The sequence below is a fragment of the Microtus oregoni genome, unplaced genomic scaffold, assembly GCF_018167655.1.
Source record: "Microtus oregoni isolate MIOR12 unplaced genomic scaffold, Mior012 000022F_ref0000154, whole genome shotgun sequence".
NCBI lineage: Eukaryota > Metazoa > Chordata > Mammalia > Rodentia > Cricetidae > Microtus > Microtus oregoni.
The window spans coordinates 37,694,246-37,714,457 of NW_024543081.1; the positions used below are offsets into that span (position 1 = coordinate 37,694,246).

Consider the following 20,212-nt stretch of genomic DNA (forward strand, 5'->3'; position numbering starts at 1 on the left):
GAACTAGCTCTGGTAAACCAGGCTGGCCTCGAACTTACAGAGATCCGCCTGCCTCTGCCTCCCTAGTGCTGGGATTAAAGGCGTGCGCCATCACCGCCTAGCTAAAAATTTTACTTTAACCTTTAAAATGCTTTAGAAATCTCCAAAGATGAGAAAAGCCTAATTTTCCTTTCCAGGTTTTTAATTATCATGCTATTTTTTCCTTCATCAAGGTTCAAAATTACTTATTTTCTTTTTTTCTTAAGAGGGAACTTCTTGATTATTCTTCTAAAATTAGTGACGGGGAGGGGAAATGAGGTTGAAGGAGGGAATTTGGGGAGAGACACTTAACACTGGGAGACATTTGAGGGGTGGTATGGAAGCTAGTGCAATGGAAACTTTCTAAAATAGAAGGCAATTCTAATGAAATCTCCAAATAATCAAGGAGACAGAGCCCTGATGTGGGAGTCCCCTCTGTGTGCTGTGATTACCATTAATAAATAAACAAACTGCTTTGGACTTAAAGCAAGGCAGAACTTAGGTAGACTGGACTGAATGCTGTGAGAAAGAAGGGTGGAGTCAGAGAGATGCCATGGAGCCACCAGAGTCAGACACGCTGAAACTTTGCTGGCAAGCCACTGCCACATCGCGATATATAGATTAATAGAAATGGGTTAAATTAATATAAAAGTTAGCCAATAAGAAGCTAGAGCTAATGGGCCAAACAGTGATTTTATTAATACAGTTTCCATTTGATTATTTCATGGTTGGGTAGCTGGGACCAACAAGGGGCTCTCTCCTCTAACAAATTGGCACCATTATGGCATGGTTGTTAGTCAAAAGGTTCCCATGAAACTTCCCAAACAACTTAGGCTGTTGCCAAGACAAAAGGTTGCTCGCCACATACTGACAGCAAGCCCAATTGCCACAGACAAACACCTACAAGACTCTTCGAACATGGAGAAGTTGAGCTGGTGCCTCCATAGAATCTGTGATCCACCTTTGACACTTATCTGTGGAGGTTTTCTCTCTGGTCCAGGATGAGGTCTATTTTGCTAATATTTCTTATAGACTTGAAAAAATGCCCTTTGAATCATTAGTAACATGTCAGGTGTAACAATTACTGCTGTCAGCTTGATGTATAACGACCCCAAATAAAAGCAACAACAAAATCAACATGGTACAACATGGTTTACCATAATGTGACCATTTCATTACTTTTGAGTACTGAGTGAAGGAATACTTACTGAGAAAATAAGGAATGGGAATAAAGTCACTTGAATGTAGAGGATTACCCAAAATGGCTTGCTACAACTGATGTGGTAGTTTCCAGACTTGGTATGTATTTCAGAATTGCATGTCATAGGTCGCTTGATTTGTAATGTATTCTGAATACTTACCATTACATCAAGTTCAACAGTACAACACTACATAAAAGAACTTTGGCATTTTATTCATGTAAATCTTTGATCCTGAAGACTGATCGAAGTGAACCATGGTTTACGTATTTTCTGTATGGTCTGAGTGGCTAGAGACGGCAATCTAAAACTTTCTAAGGCAAGCGACTCGATGCAACTTGTCACTAATTAACGGGTGATGTTGTCTCAAGTCTCCTTGACAGCTGGTGAGAGGATTGGAAATTAGAAGTCAAAGCATATTTTTTTTCTTTTTTCTTTTTCTTTCGAGAATGGGTTTAAATGGGTTACTCTGTAGCTTTGGAGCCTGTCCTGGAACTAGCTCTTGTAGACCAGGCTGGCCTCGAACTCACAGAGATCCGCCTGCCCCTGCCTCCCGAGTGCTGGGATTAAAGGCGTGCGCCACCACCGCCCGGCCACTCACACGTATTTAAAAAAAAAAAAAAAAGCGTCTTTAGGTTCTAAGTAGTGAGTGGGTGATCACAGACTGGGAGACACCAGCCAGACACAATTCTCGTGCACCGGGGTGAGGCGTGGCTCTCCTAGACCCCGCCCCTTAGCCCTCCTTCGGCGTCACGAAGTTCGTCATTCCGCTTCCGGCGCCTCACGCTTTCCTTTCTTCCTGTCTGGCTGGAAACATGGCGTCGCGCAAGGAAGGCACCGGGTCCACTGCCACCTCCTCCAGCTCGGCGGGCGGCGCGGTGGGGAAGGGTAAAGGCAAAGGCGGCTCCGGAGACTCAGCCGTGAAGCAGGTGCAAATCGACGGCCTGGTGAGTGCGGGTCTTGGCCGCAGGCCTGCGCGGGACCCAGATCCCCGCCGGGCGCGCTTCCTGTCGCCTTCCCCGTGAGGATGCTGACCACGCTCTCCTCTAGCACCCTTCTCCTTCATCCTCACTCTTGCTCGAAAGACACCGCAGCCTTCCCTGGTTTCCAGGGACAGAGCTGGGAGCTGATCAGAAGGACCGGATTTGGGGCGTGAGACAGATTCGCCTGGTCTTGGGTTTAGGTGCTCAGGAAGAGGGCGAAAGGACCGGTTCCAGCAAAGTGGCAGTTGTCATAAGAAGGATGTAGGGCACTGGTTAGGGCTCTGGGGAGGGGTGAGAGGGGAAGGGAGACACCTTGACTTCCAGGAGAGACTTGACAAGTGCCTCCTCCGGAGATCTGCTACTCCGTTCCCGTGTTTTCAGCTCGCCAGCTGGAATTGCGGGGCTGGGATAAACTTCTGGGCACTGTCAATTCGAACCACAGGAAGCCGTGGAAAATAGCCTTACATCTGTAAGGGGCACCTGTGGAAGCTCGATAGAAGGAAAAGGATGGGACAGGAGATGAGAATCTGAATAATGTGGGTTTCTAAGCTTGAGGAGCATTGCTCCTGCAGCGTGTGCTGGCATACGGTTGTACTCCCAGCGCTGGCGAGGCACAGGCAGGCAGATCTCCACGAATGTGAGGCCACCTGGGGCTAAGGTGCTCCCCCTCAAAAAAAAAAAAATGAAAAAGAGAAAGGCATTCACCCTGCGTTTTTTCAAAAGCACACTTTCCTCTCAAAGCAGTTTTCTAGGTATATCCATTAGCTAAGACACTTGTAGGAATTTTTAAGTTCGTGTGAAAATTGGGATTACAGCAGGCAGTGCAATGTATTTTTTTTTAAATTTTTAGTTATTTTTAAAAAAGAAAACCGTCCTTTTTCATTATACATACCAATCCAAGTTCCCATTCCCTCTTCTCCCATTCCCTCCACCTTCCCCCCCACCGTCACTCCCATCCGCTCCTCAGAGAGGGTAAGGCACATTGCTTTGTGGAAGGTTCAAGGCCCTCCCTACTATATCTAGGCTGAGCATGGTATACATCCAAAGAGAATAGGTTCCCAAAAAGCCAGTACATGCAGTAGAGATAAATCCTGGTGCCACTGCCAGTGGCCCCTCAGTCTGCCCCACCCATGCAAGTGTCAGTCACATTCGGAGGAACTAGTTTGGTCCTATGCTTGTTCCTTCCCAGTCTGGCTGGAGTTGGTGAGCTCCCATTAGCTCAGGTAGACTGTGTCAGTGGGTGTCCCCATCAGGCAGTGCAGTGTTTAAGTGGAAGTCATTCATAATTTCACCTCAGAATACCCCGATGTTTAAGGGCTTGGTCTTCTCAGTTCTGCCATCTGCCAGCTCTGTGGCCCTGAGAAAGTTAGCCTTATCAGCCTCACTTACCTCACAGGCGGGAGTGAGAAGTCGGTATGTATCAATGTGTTGTTTGGATTATGTGGAAACCCTTGATGTGGCGACCTGTTGTGAGCTTGTGAAACTGTGAGCCGCGGTTATTGCTGGCTGGAATGGAACATCTGTGGAGTTTGAAAGCTGTAGGGAATAGCTTTGAACAGCTTAGTCCACATCATTTAAATGTCACTTGAAAAAGCAGTGCTATCCCTTTTGCTTAGCTGACACTTTCAACTTCCGTTGGCTATTTTGAAGCAGGTGCCTTCAGGAATAAAACTTTTTTGTTTATTCTTATTTTTCAAGACAGGGTTTCTCTGTAGCTTTGGAGCTTGTCCTGACCTTGAACTCACAAAAATCCACCCGCTTCTGCCTCCCGATTGGTGAGATTAAGGCATGAACCCATTTTCAAAGATTGCAGATTAGTTGGTGGGTGGACTTGTTGAAGTACCAGTTAAACACTCAGAAAATGTTCTGGATACTCGGAAAGTGTTTTAAGTCTTACGAGTTTATGTTTTACTGCATTTACGTATGCTTTGAAAGTACTCTAAACACTCGGGAGGCAGAGGTAGGCAGATCTCTGTGAGTTCGAGACCAGCCTGGTCTACAGAGCTAGTTCCAGGACAGGCTCCAAAGCCACAGAGAAACCCTATCTCGAAAAACCAAAAAAAAAAAAAAAAGAAAGTACTCTAAATTACTTGGTTTCTAGAGGTGTAGAAGGCAACAAGTAGGTGTTATAAATCCATCTGGTGGATCTAATTACAAATAAAAATTTTAGGACTTGGGCTGGGCATGGAGATGCACACCTGAAATCCTAGCTCTTGGGAGGGTGCAGCAGGGTGCTGGGGAGTTGTCTGTCAGCTGTCTGGGCTGCATAGTGAGACTGTCAACCAAGAGAGGGTAAAGTATGCTTTTTAGGGCAGCCTTGAAACTGCCGAGCTGCAACAGTGTCAGGGTACCTTAAGAAAGTTAAAGGAATGTGGTCGCTGCAGGCAGAGACAGATGGGTCATTTGAGTTGACAAGCCGGCAGTGGGCCTAAGAAAGTCAAGACACTTGCTTTGGATTTCTGTCTTCACGGCCACTGTTTTATCTGTGAACTGATTCATGCTCTTCACAAGAGACTGGATTAAAAGTTTATAATTTGCTATGAAGATAGACTTTTCAGTGACAAAGTACTCATGTCTTCAATCAAAAGGACTTTTTTTTTTTTTAAATCAGGTTTCCAGGCAGATCATATTGGGGATTATGAGTGACCCCAAATGAGTCATAAAAAGGGACAGTCAGGTTGTTAAGGGCCTTTACTTGCTGAGCCATCATGCTGGCCCTTAGTTCAAATCTTGATACCCCTTTAATGATATCTTAATTTTTTCTCATTCATTTAAAGTTCAGATAGTGTCTCCCTACATTAGATGTTGTCAGTGAATTCAGGTTCCATCAAGGTGTTGCTTCTTGTGTTCAGGTTTCTTTCCTGTTCCACACTTTGTCCAAGGTATGTGGCCAGTTAGTTCTTCCCTGACTAGGTCCTGCAGTTTGTCTTCCTTTTGTCTATGGCGTTCCTCTTTGCCTCCTTTCATGTACAGTGTTGCCAAAAGTGACTAATTAGAGCTATGGTTTTAATCCATAGTTTAATTTGAATCTGTATACTTCAGATATGCTCTGTTCTGATTCATTTAGTAAAAATCATGAGTTACCTATCTGTTTGTTTGTTTGTTTGTTTGTTTATTGAGAATTGGTTGCTCTGTGTAGTTTTGACTATCCTGGGACTAACTAATATAGACCAGGATGGCCTTGAACTCAGAAAGATCCACTTGCCTCTGCCTCCCCTCCACACCCACTATGGATTACCTGTCTTTAGTGACGTTCAGCTCTGCCAGTTGCTGCTTCTGTTGGTGACCAAAGTAGACACTCCAGTCCTGCTACCATGACTTTACTTAGCCATGCATAGGCATGGGTGAATTCAGATATTAATTTCATACTGATTATGCTTGCTTCTGGCATATCACTAGTGGCTACAACCACTTAATATTATCCTTAGGAATATAAACTCCTGATTATATTGAAGGATAGTTCATGAGAATGACTTGACTTATTTCAAATAGGTTTCTTTTTTTTTTTTTTTTTGTTTTTTTGAGACAGGGTTTCTCTCTAGCTTTGGAGCCTGTCCTGGAACTAGCTCTTGTTTACCAGGCTGGCCTCGAATTCACAGAGATCTGCCTGCCTCTGCCTCCTGAGTGCTGGGATTAAAGGTGTGCGCCTCCACCACCCGGCGTTCAAATATATTTGGCCGAGCATAAATTGTTAGAAGGCAAGTTGACCATGTCCGTTCAGCAAAGTGGTGAAGGCGGGTTTTGCTCTAGGCTTTTGACCAGGACTACAGTATCAGGCATTCCATTTGTGCCCGTGGAGCAGGTCCATGGTTTGTCTCTAGGTTGATGCAGCATGTGGATGCAGCTGGATAAGATCTTTGTTGTCTTTTCTTCCTCCAGCAGCTTGTCCACTTCATATTTTAAAACTAGGCCTCTGAGGCGAACCTGGGACTTGCTGATAAAGTTATGCTGACTGACTGGCCCGAGTTACAGGAATCCAGCATGCTTTTCCTCCCTAGGCCTAGGATGTCAGACGCCAACCCCAAGCTTGGCTTTTTAGGTGAGGCCTGAGGAATTCAGGCCCTCTAGAGCTTTGTATGGCAAAGCACTTTACCAAATAAGCTATCTTCCCCAGCTCCTATTCCAAGTGTAGTATACACATGCTCCTTAACGATGGCCTTACCTCCCCATAAACCTACAGTAAATTGAGAATATTATAAGTAGGATTGTGTTTTAGCTCAGAGTGGCGGCTTTCCAGATGACACATCTGTAACCCCAGCATTTGGGGTAGGGGTAGAAGGATCAGGAGTTCAAAGTCATTTTCAGTTACATAGCAGTTTGCGACCAGATGAGATTCCACTGCTCGTTTGCTTCCTGGCTGCCCAGACCCGAATAATCACACAGAAACTATATTAATTACAGCACTGCATAGTGAATAGCTTAGGCATATTTCTGGCTAACTCTTATGTCTTAAATTAACCCATTTCTATTAATTCGTATCGCCACAGACTGTGGCCTACCCAGTAAGTTTCCTGCCTGTCCTTCTCCTTTGATAGCTACATGGCATCTCTTTGACTCTGCCCTCCCTCCCTCTCTCTTTCTCTCATCGGATTTCCTGCCTGGCTTTGCTCTGCTAAGTCATTGGCCAAAACAGCTTTATTCACTAACCAACAGTAATAAAACATATTCACAGCATACGGAGGAGAATCCCGCATCATGTATGCTTGAACATTTGGTTGTACCATTGTGCTCTGTGACTCATTGTAGGACAAGAGAACTGTTGCTCCAGAATTCCCTCAAGTTGTGCTTATGCTCTCTTTCGCAGTAGTTAGTTGATTTAACTTTAAAAATGTAAACCATCAGTGAGCATTAGATTCAAGAGAATAATCATGAAACATGTTCTTTCAAAATGAAATATTATAGAGGTGATATTGGTGAGCTATAGTGAAGCATTATAACCAATCTCATATGTGTCAGGGGCAAAATTACTATCCCCACCATTGAAGTTACTAAAGTTTCATTCACATCAAAACTTAAGAGCAATGCTTTAAGTCTCATTTATTCTTCGACTCAGCCAGTACTGAAATGGAACTCTTATCCCACTTGGGCTATAAAATGTGTTAAATTTAAGACTAATGTAGCTTTCTGCATTTATATTTTGGCAACAAATACCTTCTTTGTTCAGTGTTAGAATAAATGGTCTCGGTTTAACCAAATAAGAAAACTGCCAAGTGCACAGATCTGGCAGTAATAGAAGCCAGAATTAAATGAAAATCTAGATACTGACTTTACAGAATATGTTAAGGGAGATTTTTGTGACATCACAGTTTCTGTGAGAATCAAACTCTTCCACAGTAATAGCTGGTCTTTGACAGAGATTGATGTGAGAAGTTTAGGCCATGGGCCTTACCTCCCAGAAGCTATTGAGCTGGAGGAAAGCCAGCTAGGCATTGTTCAACTTGCCTGAGTCCTTCAACCCACCAGCCCCTTGCATCTTGGCCTATGCTGCTTTGCTTTGCTTTGAACTTCTAAGGAACTTTTTTTTTTATCAATTAAATTTATTAATTTATCTTACATCCCAGCCACATTTCCCCTTCCTCCTCTTCTCTCCTCTGTTTCTGTTTAGAAAGAGGCAGGTCTCCCATGGGCATCAACAAAGCGTGGCATAACAAGTTGAAGTAAGACTCAGCACCTCCCCTTGAATTAAGGCCGATTGAAGGAATCCAGTATGAGGAATAGGGTCCCAAGAGCCAGCCAAAGTTTTAGGGACAACCTCTGCTCCCATTGTTAGGGTACCCACAAGTAGACCAAGCTACACCACTGTCACATGTATGTAGAGCATGTAGGTTGGTCTCCTGCAGGCTTCCAGGTTGTCGGTTCAGACTCTGAGTTTCTGTGAGCCAGGTTAGTTGTTTTGGTGGGTTTTCTTGTGATGTCCTTGACATCTCTGGCTCCTGCAATTCTTCCCTCTCTTCAGCAGAATTACCTGAGCTCGGACTAATGTTTGGCTGTGGGGTCTCTGCATCTATTTCCATCAGTTACTGGATGAAGACTCTGGCAATTGGGATAGTCACCAATCTGATCACAGGAGAGTGCTAGGTCAGGCTGTGCATCCATTATTGCTAGGGGTTATCCTTGTAGATTTGTAGGGGTTTTTCTTGCATCAGGTTTCTACCTGACCCCGAAATGCACCCCCCTTTCCAGTCTTCTCTTTCAGAACTCTCCTCTTCCATTCACCCCCAACCCGATCTCTCAAGTTCCCATCCCCTCCAGCCCCTAGTCCACCAAGGAGATCTTTTTCTATTTCTCCTTTCCAGGGAGATCCATGCATTTCCCCCTTGGGCCCTCCGTGTTACCTAGTCTTCTCTGGGTCTGTGGATTGTAGCATGTTTATCCTTTGCAGCCAATATCCACTTATTTACCCATCCTGTTAATGCTTTAAATTTAAGCATTTCTGATTGTTATTGTAATAACTTACTTGGCTATTATAGATTAGTATTTATGGTCCCCCGTATATATGTCTTAAACTTTTTTGTTTATTTGTTTTGGAGACAGGATCCTTTTATGGAGTTCTGGTGCTCTAGAACTGGCTATGTAAACCAGGCTGGTTTCAAACTTACAAAAATCCATCTACCTCTGCCTTCCAAGTGCTGGGATTAAAGGCATGTACCATCACTGCCCGGCTTGTTTTAAACTTTTTTATTGAAAAATATTTTTATTCAATTCATTTGATTATGTTTTTGTATCCCATAATCCCCAGGTCTTTGCCACCTCTCTACCAACTCCACTTTTTCTTTCTCTGAAAGAAAACAAACAAAATCCAACAAAACCAGTAAACCAAAAAAAAGGAGCTAGAGAAACTCCAACAAAACAAAAATGGAAACCAAAATAAACAACAAAAGACCAGTAAGACAGAAAAAGTCCAAATAAAGCAAAATGAAACCGAAAGCTACCAGAATACCATTGAGTTACTTTTGTGTTGGCCAGCCATTCCTCAAAACTGGCCCTGCAGTAAAGTGCAGAGTGTGACCAAGGTGGGGAAAACAGATTCTTTTTCTTTGCCAGCGTGTGTCAAGTTCTTGGTTAGGGTAAAAGTCCATGTCCACTAACCGGTGCAGGCCTTGTGTGTGCTGTGTCAGTCTCTGAGTTCATATGTGTAGCATCCTGTTGTGTGGAAGACCCTGTTCCTTGGAGCCATCCATCACTTCTGGCTCTAAAAATGTTTCTGCTTCCTCTTCTGTATAGATAGATTCCTGAACCTTGAGGGTTCCCTGTTCTCTTGAGAATACTATTTTTTTTTTTTTTTGAGAACACTACCTTAAGTTAAATCAGTTGCTGCCTTTAGACTTTGAATCAAAGTTAGGTTGCGTTTGTTTTGTTTTCCTTTTTAAAGCCAGGCATGTTGAGCCATCCTCTTATGTTCCTTAGAGATTAGGCAGTCGCCTGGTTTGCTATTTCACAGTGTGCATTAGTGATCTAGGAACGTTCCTTGTAGGGTTGTCTGAGCAGACACGGCATCCTTTAGTATTTTGCTGGTAGGATTCCTTGCCTTGCTTTATGTCCCGCTGTAAGAGGGCACTGCTCATTTGTCCGAGAAGACAGTTTATAGCAGACTGAGCATTGCACTCATTTCTAGGATCCTGTCAGCACTGGTTCTGGAGGCCAGGAGTTGCTCAGAACCCTGAGGCTACTGGACTGCAGGATGCAGTCTGCTTTTAAGAAGGGATCTCTGTGCTTCTCTTTCCTCTTGCTTCCTACTGTAATGTTCTTCCAGGTTGAGCTGGGCTTCTTTATTGGGGTGGTATTTTTGCTTTTATAAATAAAATATTCACATTCACATGAAGAAAATATTCAAAAATAAAAAGATTTTTGGAGTTTGCATGACATTAAGTAAGGCAAGGAATTCTCACTGTCTTCACTTTTTAGAAACATTGAGAAGTCTTAGAAGAAAGAAAGCTCATGGCATTATAATCTTTTGCGGAGTTAAACCAACAAAATAAAGACAAAGGAAAGCTGGATCATGTTCATTAAAAGATAGAATAGGATTGGAGAGATGGCTTCAGTACTAAAAGATAGAATAGGATTGGAGAGATGGCTTCAGTACTAAAAGATAGAATAGGATTGGAGAGATGGCTTCAGTACTAAAAGATAGAATAGGATTGGAGAGATGGCTTCAGTACTAAAAGATAGAATAGGATTGGAGAGATGGCTTCAGTACTAAAAGATAGAATAGGATTGGAGAGATGGCTTCAGTACCAAAAGATAGAATAGGATTGGAGAGATGGCTTCAGTACCAAGGGCACTTACTTCTTTTGTAGAGGACCCAAGTTTGGTTCCCAAAACCCATGTCAGGTGGCTCTCAACCACTTGTAAGTCCCACTGTAGAGTACCCAGTAACTTCTGGCTTTTACAGGCTGTTCATACTCAGGAGCAGATATCTACACATAGACACATATAGCTACACTAATTTAAATAATAACTAAAATAAATTAAGTTTTAAGGTATTAGGGTCAAGTAGGATGATACAGTCTAGTCACCTGGAGAATCTAAATGCAAAACATCCCAAACAGTATACATACCCAGCTCAGACTCTGAATTCAGAGAGTATGATTGGGTCCAAGAATATTTTAGGGCTCTCTAGATGCCTCTTTATATGTAAATAGGGGCATTTATTTATGCTGAAAACATCTGTTAGATCACTTGTTAAACGGAGAGCAAGTGATGTAAGGCTCTGGAGTATGTGGGCTCAATATCAAAATATATTATGGGAATATGTTTTTGTTTTGGAGAACTAGTAAACCTTCCACACATCTGCTTTTGAAAGTAAGGACAGGTAACCTGACTTTACTAAACAGGACTAATTAAGTATATCAGCACTGTTTTGTGGGAAGAGCCATGGTGGGTGGTGGGAAAGAAAGTAAATAGTTGAGCATGGACAGGTGAGGATTTTTATGGGTGGGTATTCCTAATTTGCAACTCATGAGACTGATGTGTAAAAGATTCAAAGCTGTGTTGCATTCTTGGAGTGACTGGCACTTCTTTCAGCGACCAGGGCTTTAATTTGATCATCATCACCATTTTTTCACAGACAGCTGCTGCCTGATCTTGTATGTTGTGCTGTGTGCATGAACCCCTTAGTGTGTAGTCATAGTTACAGCGACACCATCTAGAGATGCTGACTCTGTATCATGATGGTCTAGCCTGTTATAAGCATGTTTAGCACACCTTCACTTTCTGAGTTATTGCAGAGTAACTTAAAAGTACCAAGGTTTACATGAATATGCTCATTTCATGTCAGCTTAACTATTTCCTTGGAGAAGTCAGGAAAATAGTACAACTGGCTTTGTAAAAAGATGGATGTAGGGATTGAATTAAGTCATTCATTGCTTATAAGACGTTGAGCAGAGGATTTAGTTTATCATGAGTGATTGGTAACTTTTTTATGCATTCCTTAAACTATATTTGGAGTATCTTTCAGTCCTAGCTGTCCTGGAACTAGCTCTTACAGACCAGGCTAGTCTCGAGCTCACAGAGACCTGCCTGCCTCTGCCTCCTGAGTACCAGGATTAGAGGTGTGAGTCACCACTGCCCAGCTCTTTTTTTGTTTTTTCAGATAAATAATTAGAGGGGCTAGAGAGGCCAGCTGTTAAAAGGGCTTATTGCTCTGTTTGTATGCCTTGAAAGGGTGTCAGGGACTATAGTTACAGAACTATAGTTATAGTTACACAGTTGTGAGCTGCCGTGTGGGTGCTGGGAATTGAACCCAGGTCCTCTGAAAGAGCAGTCAGCACTCTTAACCTCTGAGCCATCTATCGCTCCAGCCTCCAGTTTAATATTCTTATGGCTTAGGTACAAAGCTGAATTGTGACCAGATGGGCTTTGGGAAGTGGCTGGGTCATGAGGGTTCGGACTTAGTTCATCCTGTGTTGGAGTCATCCTTTGTGGTAGTGTTGGGAAGAAGTGGAAACTTGTGTTATGGGGCTTGGCTTGCGGAGTTAGTATCTGGGGGTCTGCTTAGAGGGACTACAGTTGTCCCTGTTCCTTTCCTGTCTCTATTTGTTGCCATGGAGACATTAGCTCAGACAGCTCCACTATACTGTCTACCATGATGTTCTACCTCACCCTCCAAAACATGGGCTAGAACCCCTGACACAGAGCTGGGATAAACTCTCCTTCCTAGAAGTTGTTAGTCAGGCAGCTCCAGCAGCACAGCTAACATTGTGGGCGGGTATATGACTTTACATTGCTGGGGCAAACACCAGAGAAAAAACACCTTAAAGGAGGAAATTTATCTTTGGTTCTTGGTTTCAAATAGTTCAGTTTGTGGTTGCATGCCCCTTGTGTTTGAGTAGACACCATCATGGTGGCAGAAGTGGATGAAAGAGGAGATGGGGAAGCACTGAAGGGTAGGGATTTGGGCCCGGGTATGAATTTCAGAGCCGTGCCTCTAGGAACGATATCCTCCAATTAGGTCCAACCTCTTAGCGTTTCCAGAACCTCCAGAAATACTGTCACCAGCTGAGGCACAACACTAAACATAGGAGTTTGGGGCCGTGTGTATTCCTATGATAGCAGTAGGGGAGTAGAAAGACCATACGATTTCAAAGGATGAGTGAAGCTGCTTAGGTTTGAGAACGATGTGGTTTGACTAATTTTTGTGTGCTTTATTTCATTAGGTTGAAATGGTAAGACCATACATTTATTACGTTGGTGGAGTCTTTCTTGATGAGTTTATTTTAGCCAGTCTTGAATGCTGTAGATAATTTACCCTTAAATTTGAAATTTTATTTATTGAAATGAACACAAGTAGTTTCCAGGCTTATCTTTCCACCTAAAGTTAAAGGAAATGGTTTGTGAGACAAAATTTGTTGAGTCCTAATACGTAGTTTTATGGTTGTGGAAACTCACTGGTAGAGTTTTTTTTTTTCCTCTTAGAAATAAGTAAAATATAAACTAGTATGTCTTTAAAGTTCTCTTTTGTATTTTCTTTCAGGTAATATTAAAGATAATCAAGCATTATCAAGAAGAAGGACAAGGAACTGAGGTAGTTCAGGGAGTGCTCCTGGGTCTGGTTGTAGAAGATCGACTAGAGATTACCAACTGCTTCCCATTCCCCCAGCACACAGAAGATGATGCTGAGTTTGATGAAGGTAAGGGTCTGGACTGGCGTCAAGTTTGTCTTTACAAGATATACAAGTAATGTTGACAGATTTTCCAGTTAACTTTTGATTATATGCTATCAGAGTTTTATTGGGTTAACCTAAATCTCAACTTGACTTTTGAGTTTCTTGGAAACATTGCATGTTCTGTGCAGTGAGAATTTGTGTAATAAGGTTCATGACTTTGTCCTGTTTGGCAGCCATTGTCTTCTGCTTTGAAGGGTTTAAGAAGAGGTAAGTTTCAAAAAAGACAAAGAAAGAGATATGTATCGATAGCTGCTTTATAAGAAGATCATCCTTCTAGTTAAAAGATCATACCAGACACAAACGCAACATCTTTAAAGATTTTTCTTTTAAAATCTTGTTGAATTTTCACTTTTTTTGAACTCTTAGGACACAATTTATATATAATTTTTAAAAATTAAAAATGTTTGCTTATAGTATATGATCTATTTTATTACCATAACTTTTTTTTTTAATTTGTATCATAGGTATGTGAACTACATGAATGCTGTCAGTAGATCTCTGAAATTTCTCATAAAAGTAACACTATCACTGGGTGATGGTGGCACATTGCCTTTAACCCCAGTACTCAGGAGGCAGAGGCAGGTGGATCTCTGTGAATTTGAGGCTAGCCTGGTTTACAGAGCAAGTTCAGGACAGCCAGAGCTACACAGAGAAACACTGTCTCAAAAATTGGGAATAAACCCCCTTAAAACCCAAAAGTGATACTATTAATGTTTCTTTTTTAAAAAAATTATTTATTTTTACTTTATATTGATTGGTGTTTTTGCTTTCATATATGTCTGTGTGAGCATGTTGGATCCTCTGGAACTGGAGTCACAGACAGTTATGAGCTGCCATGTGGGTGCTGAAATTGATCCCAGGTCCTCTGGAAGAATAATCAGTGCTCTTAACCTCTGAGACATCGTTCCAGCTCTCTATTAATGTTTCTGTTACTCTCACCCCTGACAACCACTGCTGTGAATTGCTTACAATCTGACTGCCTTTTAGACAACTGGCAGGCTTTGAAGCAATGTTTTCAAGTTTCATCCATGTTGTAGCATATAACAGGATTTCTTAAGACTTTTTGTTTAAAAGATCTTTTGTGTGTGTGTGTGTGTGTGTACGCGCGTGTGCGCGTGCGTGCGTGTGTCTGGGATCCTCTGGAGTTGGAGTAATAGCTTGTTGAGTCATTTGAAGTGGGTTTTGGAAAACAAACTCCAGTCCTGAGTCATTTCTCCAATCAAGACTATCTTTATTCCCTGACTATTGTATATATATATATACGATGTATCTTGATCATACCTGTTCCCAAATCTCACTCTACCACTCCTCCAACAACCCCCAACACATCACTCGCCCATATTTACCGTCATGAGTATTAATTATTTTATTTTATTTGTTTACTTTGTGTGTGTGTGTGTGTGTGAGACCTACTGGGTCCAGTTAAAGCCACCAGCTGGAAAGTTGATGGATCTTGTTGCCTTGATGTTGTTCAGGTAACCATAGCGTCAGTGATCTCCTAAGCACAGTGCCAGTATCAGGTCAAGAAGACAGCATGTCACAGACTCATCTTCATTCTCTTAAATTCTTTCTGCCTCCTCTTAGATGATATTTTCTCAACCTTGCGTATGTGTAGGGGGTTTGATTTAGATATTCATTTAGGGCGGAACCCTGAGTTTCCCTTTCTTAATACTTTACCAGTTATGAGCCTCTGTGTTGCTGCCCACAGCAGAAAGAGACTTTTTTTGGCCAAGACTGAGAGTAACACCAATCCATGAGTATAGACATTAATATTTAGAAGACAGTTTGACAACATGTCCATGTAGCAGTAGTAGTAGGCTCCCACCTATAGCTTGGGCTTTTGACCAGGTTTGTAGAACTAGCCATGAATTCCCTTCTTTGGAGCATCCCTCAGATCTAGTAATAAAGTTGTTTCTCCCATAGCTTTCATGCCAATGTTGCACGAGCAGGCACACTTTGCCTGGCAGGTTGGTATTGTAGAATTTGGAGTCCAGCCGTGGGTTTTGATATGTTTTTTCTCAGTGGTGTGCATGGTAACTTACTGATGAACAATGATGCTGAACCTCTTTTCATGTCTGTCCATCCTTGTTTTCTATTAGGGATTGTTTCTAGGACCTCACCTTAAATATAAAATTTCTTATATGCTTACTTCCTTTTATGTCGTACAGTATAGTATTTACGTGCCACCTGTGAACATCCTTCTTTATGCTGGAAATCTTCACTTTACTCATTTGCCTAATATGTGAGTAGTTGTTAACAGTATATTATTAATAGCTGAGAGAACAATAAAGGGAAAATGTCTGTAAAAGTTTAATACAGACACAAATTCTTTCCTACATACTTTTGATCTGAAATTGGTTGAATCCCTCCCTAGTCATGGGTTCTGTGAATATGGGGGGCCTATTCTACTTGATGGTTTGAATAGCTTTTGGAGAAAAGATTATTCAAGTCCTTTTCCCATACAGTTGTGTAGACAGAAGCTGCTTGTTTGTTCCAGGCTGCCCAGACCACGAAATAATCACACAGAAACTATATTATTTGCAATACTGTTTGGCCAATAGCTTCAGCGTATTTCTGGCTTACTTTTAAACTTTAACCCATTTCTATTAATTTGTGTATTGCCACATGGTTGTGGCTTACCGGCAAGGTCTGTCTGCAGCAGGACTACATGGTTTCTTCCTGACCCCGCCTTCTTTCTCTCAGCATTCAGCTTAGTTTTCCTGCCTAGCTCTATTCTGCCAAGCCACTGGCCGAAACATTAACCAATACAAGCAACACATATACAGGACGCCCCACACCACAATTGGATTTTTTTCTTAACAATTTGCAATTTTTGTAGTTATTAATTCTCTAGATAATCATTTGCAAAATATATTCTCTTCTGTGGGCTGCCTTTTCATTCTCTTGATCCCCTCCCCCCCATCTTTCGTCTGTCGTTGTAAAGTCTGTTGTAATCTTGTTTTACTTTTGTTACCTGTGTATTTAGTTATATTGAAGAAACTTGACAAATTTATTATGAAACTTTTTTTCCTGTTTCTTCTAGGAGTTTTATAGTTAAATAATAAAGTGAGTTATTTTACAATTTAGAGTTAGCTTTTATGTATGTAAAGTAAGGGTCGAGATTTCCAAGCTTTAGTTTTTTGGGACAGGGTTTCACTGTAGCTTTGGAGCCTGTCCTGGAACTAACTCTTATAGACCAGGCTGGCCTTGAACTCACAGAGATCTGCCTGCCTCTGCCTCTAGAGTGCTGGGATCAAAGGTGTGCACCACTAGCTTTAGAGAAGAGATACTTTTCCCGTAAGTGGTCCTGGCATCATTGTGTCTAATTTGACCATATATAATGCTAGGGGTTGACTTTCTTTTCTATTAGTCTGGTTCAAATGTCTGTCCTCTTTTAATCCCACCAAATGAGAGTAAAGATCATCCCTCAAATTCTTTGGTCAAATTATGCAAGCTTTATTTTCTGTTAGACAGGGCTATCTCCCTAAAGCAGAGTTTGAGGAAATAGCTTTGAACATATGAGACAGTGGGGTTTGTATAGTTCAAAAAACGGCACGAGTGAGGGTTTTCAGGTGTTTGGGGATTTCCAGAGGTTTTTTCATTTCATAGGAACTTTGCTGAACATTGCAAAATATTCTTGGCAGAGCATCTTATCAGGGTGGAGGTTAGCGTATAGGGCGTGGGACATGTCAAATTCCAGAAAAGACCTGGTTAAGACATGATCAAATCCAAGTTTTATAGATAATAGGAATGGATTTATTTTGACTTTGTAATAGATGGCTTCTAATCTTAAAATGAAGTCAGGCTGTTCCATCAATATAAGAACATGCCTTAGGTTTCTTAGCTTTGTGATGTCCTTTTTGTTTCGGTTGGTTTTTGGGATAGTCTTTACTGTGTAGTTCTTAGCTGTCATGGAGTCCTTTGGACCGGGTATCCTGAAACTCACAGAGATCATCATACCTCTCTGCCTTCCTTATGCTGGGATTAAAGGCGTGCGATATTCAATTTTGTATTCAGAAAGTGTGAGATTTTTAGTTTTGTTTTTCTCTTTCGAGGCTATGCTGCTATTTAGCTTTGTTGGAAATTCTGTGCATATTTACACTTTTTTTTAAAAAAAAAAGAAACGTATTTATTCATCTATTTTATGTTTACTAGTGCTCTGTCTAGTATGTTTGCAAGCCAGAAGAGGGTATCATCAGATCCTCTTATAGATGACTGTGAGCCACCATATGGCTGTTGGGAATTGAACTCAGGACATCTAGAAGAGCAGCCAGTGCTCTTAACTGCTGAGCCAACTCTCCAGCCTGCATTATTTGACTTATTAAAATATTAGAATTTTGATAGGGATTACATTGAATATGTAAGTCACTGTAGGTAGTGGTAAGTCTTTTGTCTCCTTGGTTAAGCTTATTTCTAAGAATTGTATTTATAATGCTATGAATTGGGTATTTTTTAATGCATTTCATTTATTTATTTATTTAGAGACAGGGTTTTCCTCTGTAGCCTTGGCTGTCCTGGAACTTGCTATCTAGATCAGGGTGGCCTTAAACTCACAGACATCTGCCTGCCTCTGCCTCCATACTGGAATTAAAGATGTGTGCCACCAGTGCCAGTTAAATGTAACTTTTTATTACTGTGGTTGGAGGCATGTGTGCCACAGCATGTGTGTATAGGTTAGAGGTTATTTTTGCCTTTCCATCTTTGTGGATTTTGGAGCTCGGTCTTGGGCTATCAGACTTGAATGGGAAGCATTTTCCTTCCCTACTGCTCCATCTCCTCGGTCCCTCATGATTTTTAAATAACTTTTAGCCAATTACTTTTAACTTATTAAAATGTCACTATTTTATTCAGCCTTTTCTGTGAAGCAACTTGAACATATTAGAAATGTACAGTATATTCTTGCAGAGGCTGATTTCATGATACTCTCATTCTTCTGGGAATAGTTTTCCATTAATTTAATATCTCTGGAAAATCATGTATCTGCCTTTGTTTGAAACACCTGACTGCCTGTGTGTTAATTTGTAAACTTCTATACATAATTTTTTTTTTCTGTTCTAAACAGGCCTGTTTTCACTTGGGTTTCTGTAAAAACACCTTTGATAAGGATAATCTTGGGTTTGTGTAGTACTAAAGCAGTATCAGTAGAGATCAGTTTCTCTAGTAAGCATATCTGGAGATGCTTAGTTGTAATTTAATATTCACTATTTCAGACCAGGGGACAAGTGGTTATTCATACAGTTGTTTTCTCTTAAAAATGAAGAGCTTTAGATGTTTATTAAATCAACGTGGTTGGTTAGAATAAAAACCATCTCAGAATATATAATGCTTGATTTTGTTGGGTAGGTATTTTTTAAATAACATTCTTTAGAATATAAAGAAATAATGTTTAGTCCAATTATGCTGCATAAAGTGTTACATATTAATTTTAGAACTTGACAATTGGAAGGTAGTTAACATATACTTTAAGAAGCTTGTTTAAGGCTTTAACAGTTTCAAGATAAGAAGAAACTGTAATACTAGTAATTTTTAAATCCTGGTCATTATATCCTGTCCCACACAGGATATAATTTATATCAGCCCTATTCTCTGTATTAGGAAACTGAAGTGTGTGTCAGAGATTAAAATATATTGGATGTAAAGCAATGTGATTCCATATTTGAAATCTCTTTATGCAAAACAAGCTTTAATTTCTTGGTTTACCTGTAAGAACTAATAAGGGGTTGTGAAGGTGGCACAGTCTCTAAAGTACTTGCCTCCCAAACTTTGACAACTCATGGTAGCTCCCCAGCTTTCAGTAAAAGCATAGCTCTGTAGTGTGTGTCTGTAACCCCAGATCTTAGTATAAGTGCATAGCATGGAGGAAGGAGGGTCCCTGCACTTCCTTGTCATCAGTGAAGCTGAATTGGTAACTCCAGGTTCAGTGAGAGACTCCTCCAAGTATAAGGCAGAGAGTGATTTGCTGAAGACACCTGCCATTGACCTCAGGTCTCAGTATGTTTACAAAAGTGCTCGTACAAAGAACTAATGGGCTCCATCCTTTTCAATATACACGTGAAAATGTAGCATGACACTCTATTTCTTCATAGTCTTAGGTGAGAAGTTTGAATTTTAGGTTCAGTTACCTAAATCCATTTATTCTCTTAATAATCATGAGAATGTGGTTATCGTTAGAATTTTTATTTATTTTTTATTTTTGTGAAATAAAATTTTTTACTTTGGTTAGGTGTCTTAGAATACTCCTAGATGTGGGTTATTGTGCGTCATAGTAAAGGCTGCTTGTTTTACTCACTGGTTTTCCATTATTCTGTGTCCTCTTCTGCTACCGCTTTATGAAACGGAAGTGTCAAATATTTCATAGTTATGGTAATTATACAGTTTGGGTTTCTTAAGAATTTTTGGTAGGGATATGGGCTTGGTTTTTTGTTTTTGTTTTGGTGCCTCATGTGAAGTGAGGAATTTTAATCTGTGGTACAAATAAAATATTAGTAAATGTTTTAAACCAGGTTGCAAACTGACCTGTGTGCCTGCTGCTGTAACTAAAGATTCATTGGAAGACTGTCCTATTTGTTCATGTATTTGTAGCTGTATCCTACTACAGTGGTTACAGTAATCATATGGCTCTTTTAGCCTAAAATACCAAAAGTTTTGGCTCTTTGAACAATTTTGACTGATAATATAACTTTCTTATTTCTTATTCTCTTTATATGGTTTGAATAAAAAGTAAGATGGTAGTTTCTCTTTTTATTTTAACTATGTATGTGGTGGTAGTTGCTCAGTGCTTATTTCTCCTGGATGTTGCACATAGTATTACCCAAGTTTTGAGTGGGTTGTGAACACCAACCTGAAA

The 20,212-nt window shown here is 40.9% G+C and overlaps 1 protein-coding gene across 1 annotated transcript in view; it reads left to right on the plus strand.

The window, feature by feature from the left end:
• The first annotated feature begins 2,009 nt into the window (after positions 1-2,009).
• Positions 2,010-20,212, plus strand: part of Eif3h (eukaryotic translation initiation factor 3 subunit H) — a 74,121-nt gene continuing 55,918 nt past the window's right edge. The window contains exons 1-2 of the mRNA XM_041671705.1: positions 2,010-2,164; positions 13,173-13,329. Coding sequence (XP_041527639.1) covers positions 2,033-2,164; positions 13,173-13,329 — 289 coding nt within the window. The 5' untranslated portion in view covers positions 2,010-2,032. The remainder of the gene's footprint in view (positions 2,165-13,172; positions 13,330-20,212) is intronic.